The following is a 9657-nucleotide window of genomic DNA, read 5'->3' as shown; positions in this document are numbered from 1 at the left end:
AACTCAACATAACTTCCTATATCTATATAGAGCTCTCCGTTTAAACACATATCCTCTGTTTCATTTTGTAGCTCCTCTGCATGCACCCCATATAGAGTAGTAGCATCTTGATGCTCGTCTGGCACCACCGCAGCGGCTTCTGATTGAGCATCTTCTCTGATCTCCTCCATTGATGCCGTTGTGATTGGCACATGGTAGCCTTCATACGTCCTTGCACTACGAGGGGCTACCTTTATGACGTACCACCAGTTTGATGTAGACTTTGTAGGATGAAATATTACCTGCCAGAGCCACATAACTTACATGAGAGCTTTCAAGCACATAACTTGTAAAAGGGGGATGTTAACTATTTACATACTTACTTGTTCACAATGCTCGGGTAGTACGAAAGTGTCTCTTAGGTCAGTCCATTTCTTAGTAGAATCCACCTCAAGAAAACCAGACTCTCCTCTACGCACAGTAGCGTTGCGACCCTCCATGATTATCTTGAACCATTGCACGTCGAACAAGTCGACAAAAAATCCTCTGTAATCGATCCTCAAAATCTCTTGTAGCGTGCCGAAGTAAGTGAGTTCCACCACCACAGGATCTGCATCAGAGGAACGTCGTCGACTAGACTGTTCAAATTTTGCCATGATTCCACAATCTTGAGTAAAACGCTTTTTGTCGATCCGTTCCACCCTAAAATGTCGACCTTTATACCATGCTGCTGTGTATGACTTATACTACAACGAACAAAGATTATGAGTGGCCGTTCAAACGTTTAGAAATAAAGTCACTAGCTAGTCGTGCATTGCAAACTTACCTTGGTCGCGCAACCCCGAGAGTACTCCCACTCTTCCTCAGTCACTTCGTCACCGCATTGTTGTGCGCTTTTCAATTGGTTGTGCAACCATCTTAAGCTCATGAATGTTGGTAGGCTCTCCAGAACCGTCGGATAGTGCATCGGTGGTCGTCTTCCCCGTCTCCACTCGATTCGTGCCCTTTGTCGCTCTTGCTTTGCATCCTCATATTGTGAAATCCACTTTTGCATCACTGGATTGTGAAGCATGCAAAATCGGTTGATTTTAGCCTCTAGATCTTCCGTCATCTTCTTCTCAACACCGAGATTGCACATGACAAGCGTGGATAGAATTGCAGTCATTAGGACAAGCGTGGATAGAATTGTAATCCATCCCCAAGTTTCGCAAAATCTTTCTTGCTTCATCTCGGGAATCTGGCATCACATTGTCAGCTGGTAGTATGTGCTCTTTAAGCAATCTACACAACATAAAAATACGATACAGTCGTGTAAAAATCTATCAAATCATTATACATTTAGAGTTTTATTAAAGTAAACTAATTGTAATAGATCACCTGAAAAGCGCTGTGACGCTAGTGTCACTCCATCCAACTTTGCCTGCATGTTGAGAAGAACCAGGAGTGCTTTCAATCTAGACATACGTGCTCCATTATACAATGGCGTATCGGCTTCACTTTTCGTATCATCATAGATAAGCCTTTCTAAATCCATGATCGTCTCGATCATTTCATCAATCTCGGGCTCAAACATTGCCTCGTTGGGAATGTGCTCTGCATGATCATTCCCCCAGCTGTCAGAGGCTACATCTTGTGGCCTCACATATGCTGCTTGACCAAAGCGCCTGCGAACACGTCTATTGGGTTGCAAGATTGCTGCTTGTTGGCCAGCGTCAGAGTCCGACGAGTTATAATTGGCAACAACTCGATCTATAATAGATGGATCGAACTCTCCAAATTCGCGAACGTGCTGCAAAGAAACACGTCTTGTCCGTCGCACAGCATGTTTGCATTGATTACAAGGACATAAGACCCTCGTTGAGAGATAGGTGTTTCGGTTGGACGGTCCCACATCCTCGTCACTACTCATAATGAGGACAAAAATCTTATAACCTGGACAACAAATTTAATATTCTATTGGCATTCTTCGTCTTATCTCTCTCTCTCTCTCTCTCTCTCTCTCTCTCTCTCTACCTCACATTCTCTAGTCATGTCCAATCCCCGCACACCTCGGTCTAGAGGTGCACGGAGATCAGAACCACCGGGTTATAATCTCGTCTTTATTGGTCAATACCTATATTTGTGGGTACAAGAAATCTACAGACCCACGTCTACATGATACTGCATGTAGTGGACAAAACCCCTTTGCCTCTTCTCTAGCTGTAGCACTTCGCAGCATCTTAACATCTTTTCACAGTAGATCTTTTCACTGTTCGTCTAACTCTAAACCCTAAACCGTAAGTAATTCTTGCGTGGACTCAATCTAACATAAATAAGCGTAAATCTAAATAAACGTAAATCTAACTAAAAATAAACCTAAATCTAATTTAACGTAAGTCTACATCTAACTCATCTCCATCCACATCTAACAACAGCAATTGGCCCTTTGGACCGTTCTTGCTCTTGTTACTAACTTTGAAGTTGCTGTTGAATGACTAGAGGTTGTCTAGATGATCATTGTCGGGGATGTAGTGACTCTTGCCGCCCTGAAGATCCACCTTCTTCCCTATCTTCTGAAGACATTTCACCAGTACTTTTGGATCGACGGAGCCCACCATGAGTGAAGGCAGCAATACTAGGCCTATATTCCATTGAGGGCTTTCTTCACCTGCTTCATGCAGGCATCGCAGTCTATGGAGACCTAAATCTAATCTAATATAACGTAAATCTAAATCTAGCGTAAATAAACGTAAATCTAACTAAAAATAAACCTAAATCTAATCTAATTTAACTTAAATAAACCTAAATCTAATTTAACGTAAGTCTACATCTAACCTAATCTTTAACGTCTTTTAGGATAGTTTCCTACGACGTTATAACTCTCTTCTTCTTGTGTGTGTGCGTGTGTGTGGATGTGTGTGCCAATAAAAAGAGATAAATGGTATAACCTTTCTATCACCCATGCCAAGTATGATAGATTGGTTATGCCATTTCCCTCTTGAATAATAGGTCTTGAGTTCAACTCCTCGTCGGCTAGATCTTTAGGTCTTTTAATTTTAATTAGTTTCCTACGACGTTAAATTAGTTTCTCTCTCTTTCTCTTTCAATGTGTGTGCGTTTTTTTGTTTATGCATGTTTTCTCTCTCTTTTCCTCTCTCAATGTGTGCGTTTTTTGTTTATGCATGTTCTCTCTCTCTTTTCCTCTCTCAATGCGTGCGTTTTTTGTTTATGCATGCTCTCTCTCTCTCTCTTTTCCTCTCTCAATGTGTGTGTACATTCTTTGTTTATGTATGTGTGTGTGCGTTTTTGTTTATGTTTGTACTCTTTCTCTCTCTCTCTCTCTCTCTCTCTCTCTCTCTCTCTCTCTCTCTCTCTCAAAAACACTATGTGTGTGTGTGTGTGTGTGTGTGTGTGAGAGAGAGAGAGAGAGAGAGAGAGAGAGAGAGGGGGAGAGAGAAAGAGGGGAAGGGAACATGAGAGTGAGGAGAGGGAAGGAGCATACCTGGCTCTCCTTCCTCTCCTCGTGTGTGTGTGTGTGTGTGTGTGTGTGTGTGTGTGTGTGTGGAGAAGAAAGAGAGAGAGAGAGGGAGAGCGTTACCTGCTCCTTGCTTGAGGGCGCCGAAAAACTCAGATCTGAGATCTGAGTTTTTGGACGCTCTCTGTTATTTTTTTTAGCTCAGCCGACGTCGCTATGAGCGTCGCAAATTTACAAGTGTTATAACCAAATTACAAAAATTGTCAAATCCTGTTTTTTAGCCAATTTTAGCTCTTCTATGATTTTTTTGGTGGCTTTCATGATATCCAAATGCAGTTTTGATTTTCTATGTCGCATATTTTAACATAAAGCTAATATTCCTTGAGTTTTGGGGCACCTAATATCCTATTTTGCATAGTAGACAACGATGGTTGATTTTTTCAATTATAGAAGAAAACGAAACATTCTAGTATATCAAGTATAGCTTTTTCAATATTGTTAGTTTCTTGTGACAACTACATGTATTTTGTAGGTAGTAACCATATCTAGTCATAAGGATCAAATTTGGCTAGATATTGAATAGTTTCTATGGGATTTTACAACTCATAATGTTGAACCCAATTTTTTCATGTTTGTTGTATTTAGCACTTCATCTTTGTCCCCAAGATTCCCCTTGGTAAGAGATGTATTATTCTTTTGACATGCTCCATGGCTGCTTATGAACCTTAAGGACCATAGGGAACTAAGAAAATATTTGTATTGAGAGTGGCTATTGAAACTTTGATGATAGGTTTGTAGAATGGTAAAAATTCAACTTTTTTGTACCTATTTCTTTTGGCAAAATAAAAAATAGTGAGTGAGAAGCAATCATATGTTCAGATCACCAACCCATTGAAGTTAACTAGGGAATTTATCTCAAGTCCTACAAAAATCCCTAATCTTATTTTTGTGCAACAAAACGTAAGAAATGAACGTTTTGATGAAAATGTACTGGTCCATCAACTTTGGAGGCTTGGTGCGACCAAAAGATGAGAAATTTTACAAGTTTCTTATTTTTTCCATGTGTAGTAGGCCTTGAACTATAGCCTCATGAAAGGATTTTACAAAATGAGTGGATCTACTATGGTTTTGGAGGTTTTTTTCAAAACCCTGAAAGGACACTTTTATGTCCTGTTAGGTTACCAACCTAGTGTTAAGCAAGGACACGTACCTCTAAAGCTAGAAACGTAAGCTCCGTAAGCGTTGGACTAATCCACAAGCATTGTTGGGCACATGGGGAAATGTTTGGTCTATCATATTCCATGGAGTACACGAGACACAACAAATTGGTGAGGCCCATTGAAATGTGATGAATGAGTTGTTCTTAACCGCTTTTTGATTCATCAGTGAATCACCACTACAAGGCTCAAAGCTCGATCACCATAAATTGCGCGTGGCTCAATTGCATATCTCGAGCTTATCCAATTTGGCATGGCTTGCACTAGTGAAGTTCTCCATGAGGTGGCAAGCTTCGCAGAAATTATACAAGAAAGCAAAAGTGCTAATAATTTGGACGCTCGGGTGCAAGTAATACTCGGAGGATTGGTCTAGGACTACTTGTGCCTTGTCGTCAACGGAGGGTATGCCTAGGATGGAGGAAAATCTTGGCTATCAGTAATTAAAAGTTCTCAAAAGAACATGATAATGAACCTTATGTATCAAGGATAAGGGGGCGAGTTGATTGGGATGGCTGCTTTGATAGCCGATGTAATTATGGTCCCTGAATGATGTCATGGCTCAACACAAGCATGACAAGACATTGTAATTTTTTGGGTTGATTAATATAATTCACTCACAATCGTGAGTTTTGAAAAAAAAAAAAAGTGGTGAGAGTCGAGACTAGAGACCCATTGTAAACTAGCAACGTACGCTCCGTCAATGAGCTTGCCATGTGACAGTATGGTACGAGTGTAATTTGGGCACATGGGCAAAAGTTTGGTGATATGTGCCCATCATCCATGGGGACGTATACGTAGATGAGACACAACAAAGTGGTGAGACCCATTGAAATGTGACGGAAGTGCGGTATATTTAGACGCTGTTTCTCACCACGGTTATACGTGCAGGCTCGAGGCTGGATCACTATAAATTGCGCGCGACTCACCCAATTTGGCACAGCTTGCACTAGTGAAGTACTCCTCCATGGCTGCTGCGCGCATCAAAATGTCGAGGTAGCTAGCTTCCTCGTTCTCTCTGATCTCTGGATCCCTCTCTCTCCTGTCTCAGTAGCTGCAGTTTAATCTATATATATAATATATAACAATTTAGAGTGAACAGCACCTGCGCGCATGATCGTGAGTGGTACTAATATTTCTGGTTTTGGGCTGATCTGTTTGCAGCATCGCGGCGTTAATCTGCCTGGGTACTGCGATGGTGGCGCTAAACATAGCTGGTGCTATGGGACTTCTGGCGGACGGCGGCCAGCAGAGTACAGCTCAGAGGAAGGGCATGGGCTTCTCGGTTCGAGAGGAGGGCTGCCCAGTCGAAGAATATGCCTACCCCTTTCAGAGTGTGTGCAACGAGCCAGCGCAGTTCGATGTGGAGTACCACCTTGTGGCTCCTTACAGCAATGCGCTGGTAGCCACAGGGGGATTGACCGTCAGCAATTGGTCTGGCCAGCGCGTCTCATTCACGGGCAACGCCAGCGACGAAGGGTATAAGTTCACCTTGACAGCGCTGTCGGCTTCGGCGGGAGAGAACATCACCTTGGGGACTGCTTTCACCATCACCAACTCCGAAACCCAGCTGAAGCTTGGCTGGCAATTCAGTGCTTGGCATCGAGGGGTTATTCTTTCCCTTGTAGAGAACTCTAGTATGGCCACCGAGTTCCACTTGGTTCAAGCTTGTAATGTGCCCTTGCCCTGCCCTGAAACCACCGGCGCTCGCTGCGAAAGCTACTTCCTCCTCAGTACCGGCCTCGTTGGCCTCACCGTCGTTGGGTCGGCCACCGATATTTGGCCTCAATGGATTGTACCTGCCGACGCAGGGTCCTCTGGAAACATTCCCCTGCTCCTTCGTAGGGTCTATACCAGCGTCAATATTCACCCCATTGTGGATCCCTAGCTTCAGCAGCTCCGCCGTGTGATGGCAACGGCCTACGACAGCCGGGAACATGATCAGTGAAATCAATAAACCAGCTTTGTTCAGTGTTTTTTGTTAATTTGTGCATGAGAGAGAGAGAGCTAGAGAGAGAGATCACCGAGTCAAAGTTGTTAACATTGTGGGATCAGTGTATAGGAAAGTTATTTTACCTAAATGGCCAATTTTCCTCCTAGTAACGATGTAAACTAGCGCAACCTAGAGTGCCTTGTGAGTAACATTCCCATTTGAGGCCAATTATTAAAATATACAATTCAACTTCCACTACATTCAATGAAATCCAACTATATCCATTTCTGTTTTGGCCAATTTAGCCTCTTTTTTGGCTTGCCCAAAGGGCAAAGACTATAGAGATCACTTCTCTTTTTGCTGACTAAAATATGAATAAAATTGAGTTGTATTTTTAAGTATTTTTTGATAGACTTAAAATGTTGATTGGTTGAAATAAGATAGTGGGTACTCATTGAAATGAAGAGTGTGTAAATCTAATGATGGACATGTCTTGAGTTTTGAAAAATGAAATGAACCTCATATATCAAAGAAAAGATTTTGTGTTGCCCAATGTCTTAGAAAGCATGAAACCACTTCACAGCCTTACATGTTAAATAATAAACCTTAGAGGCTCCACAAATCCCAAGAGTCACTTTTTTATTTTGAAATTTGAGAAGTTCTTTTACCCATCTTTTCATTTTGAGAATTTCATTCACGATTGAAACTTCAAGTAATAACTAAAGTTGTCATTTTTGTTGGTTAAAACTTTATGGAAGGAATTTATCCTTTAGAGCTTTAATCTTTAAATATATATTTTTTTAGAGTTTTTTTTTTCAACACACCATAGGGCCCACAGAGGGAGGTGCTTATCTCTTCCAAATATTAGCCATGTTACATGGTCGGGCAAGGGACGCGTACCATCGGGCAAGAGCCACGCGTAGGCATCACCATGGCCACCTAATTGATGCACCACATGCTGGGAACGACGGAGAGAACTCGTAGCAACCAGCTAGGAACCTCCTGCTCGGGTGACCCACCCCAGGAGGAGGATGCACTCGAGTGTCCAAGGGCAAGAGCCCTAGCAACGTGAACACCAGGTGAGCACAAGGTGTCCCTCTAGAGTGTGACCCAATGGTGGATTTGAACCCACAACCCATAGGTTGAGAGTCCAAAGCCTTACCGTTAGACCAACTCTTTGGGGACTCTTTTTTTTTATAGATTTTAAAGCTAATCCAATGAGGAACTAAAAAAAAAATTATTAAAAGGTAAAAATTTGAATTAAAGAAAGTGAAAATGTTACATGGATCCACAGCTAGGGGGAGGGTCACCCTGAGACGTTAGAGTTTTAAGATTTACTAACTTAGAACTTTAAAGCTTTTAAAGTGGTATTTACAATTTAGGGATCTACAGTTTTAATTTGTAGAAGACGCTCTAGAGCTTTAAAATGTAGAATTTTTAAAGTGGGGTGTAGAGCATAGGGATCTAAAGCTTAGGGTGTAGAGCTTAAGGGTGCTTTTTTAATTCAATTCACTATGTTTATGTTTTTTTTAAAAGCTTAGAGATGTAGAGATTTTAAAGTGGGATCTAGCCTCGGATCAAGGCCTAAAATTGACGTTTTTTTTTTTTGCAAGGGTGTTAACCCTCGTGGCTCACGGACACCCTATCGCCTACGACGGACACCGTAACCGTATTATTTATTTAGGTAGAGTCAGGCACCGGGCTTGTCGATCCAATAGGGAAAGGTAGTGTGATCGCCGATGAGAGGCGCACTATAACACGAACATGCTAGGGTTAGTTGGCTAAGCATGGGCGCCCAAGTGTGAATGGGGTGAGCTCACATAAAAACCAATTAAACCTAAAATTGAGTCATTCTCTCATTGTGCAATAGAAGCTGCTCTTGCTCCATCTCCACCTTCTCCTTCACCATCTCCTAGTGTGTGTACGTGTGTGTGTGTGTGTGTGTGTGTGAGAGAGAGAGAGAGAGAGAGAGAGAGAGAGAGAGAGAGAGAGTGTGAGAGTGTGTGTGCGATCGAGCGTTGCGGCGGCACGACGGCGGCGAGGCGGTTGAGCGCGGCGTAGCGGCGTCTCCCTCTTCTTCGCGGCGCGGGAATCCTTCATTCGCAACTACGCAGGAAGGTGAGTGACACACCGTTCTTCCTTGTGAGCTTGCCTGTTGTATGACTGTGTGCTAGGAGCTTTTGTGGCTCGCACATGGCGCATAGCAAGTCCCTAGCCTTGACATTTTTGGCGCCGCTGCTGGGGAATAGCCCTGCACTAAGCCCAAGAGGCACTTTGTGCTTCTTGTATGAGTGGTTTGGAGTAGGAAAGAAGAGGGAGAGGAAGGTGTATTTTTTCTGTAAGTTGTTAATTCTGTTTTTCTATTGCGCACAGTTTGCATTTTCTGTTTTTCTACTGCGTACATTTAGTATTAGTTAGACAGTTAGCAAAATTTTGTTTTTCTATTTGCACACAGTTAGCATTAGTCACACAGTTAGCATTTCTTGCGTTTTTTTTGCATTTTCTGGTTTGCACTGCACAGTTCTGTCAAGTTTCAATTTTTTGCATTTTCTGTGTTTCCTGGTTTGTGCACAGTTAGGCGCACAGTTAGTTAATTAAGTAGGTTAGTAATTAGGTGAACCACTGATTAGCAGGTTAGTAGGTAGGCGAGACAGTAAGTAGGTAGGTGAGGTCAACGCGCACCAAAAAAAAAAAACTTAAAATTTTTTGCAGAAAAAAATAAAAATAATAATTTCTCAAAAAAAATCGAAAATAAAAACGTGAGTGAGAGGGAGGTTAAATTTTTCGAAAATAAAAAACGTGAGGTATACAAACGGACGGGTTGGTTTGTATAAAAGATACATCGGGATCGGGATCATTTGCCCAAGCTCAAGCTCATGCCTAAGCCTCAGTCCTCAGTCTTATGATATATACTAGACTCACTCTTATATATATACCCTACTCCCTCAAGAGGGAATGAGAGCATGTGGGACAAGTCCTCCACTCTCCTCCCTTCTCTTCCCACTTGCACCCTTAGACTTGCTATTTGGAGCCTATTTCCCCAGCTAGGAAAAGACTGTTTCGGGCTTTTCTGGAGC

The 9657-nt window shown here is 42.3% G+C and overlaps 1 protein-coding gene across 1 annotated transcript; it reads left to right on the top strand.

Annotated features, from left to right (window-relative positions):
* Positions 1–5506: 5506 nt before the first annotated feature.
* On the top strand, positions 5507–6618 carry LOC147457279 (uncharacterized). Its single transcript, XM_086513561.1, has 2 exons — positions 5507–5643; positions 5812–6618. Exons 1-2 carry the CDS (start codon positions 5615–5617, stop codon positions 6533–6535), a joined length of 753 nt encoding a protein of 250 aa, XP_086369687.1. The 5' UTR covers positions 5507–5614; the 3' UTR covers positions 6536–6618.
* The last annotated feature ends 3039 nt before the right edge of the window (positions 6619–9657 follow it).

The sequence above is a fragment of the Adiantum capillus-veneris genome, chromosome 5 (genome assembly GCF_014529385.1).
Source record: "Adiantum capillus-veneris isolate H3 chromosome 5, ASM1452938v2, whole genome shotgun sequence".
NCBI lineage: Eukaryota > Viridiplantae > Streptophyta > Polypodiopsida > Polypodiales > Pteridaceae > Adiantum > Adiantum capillus-veneris.
This window is presented reverse-complemented; position numbering and strand designations above follow the sequence as displayed.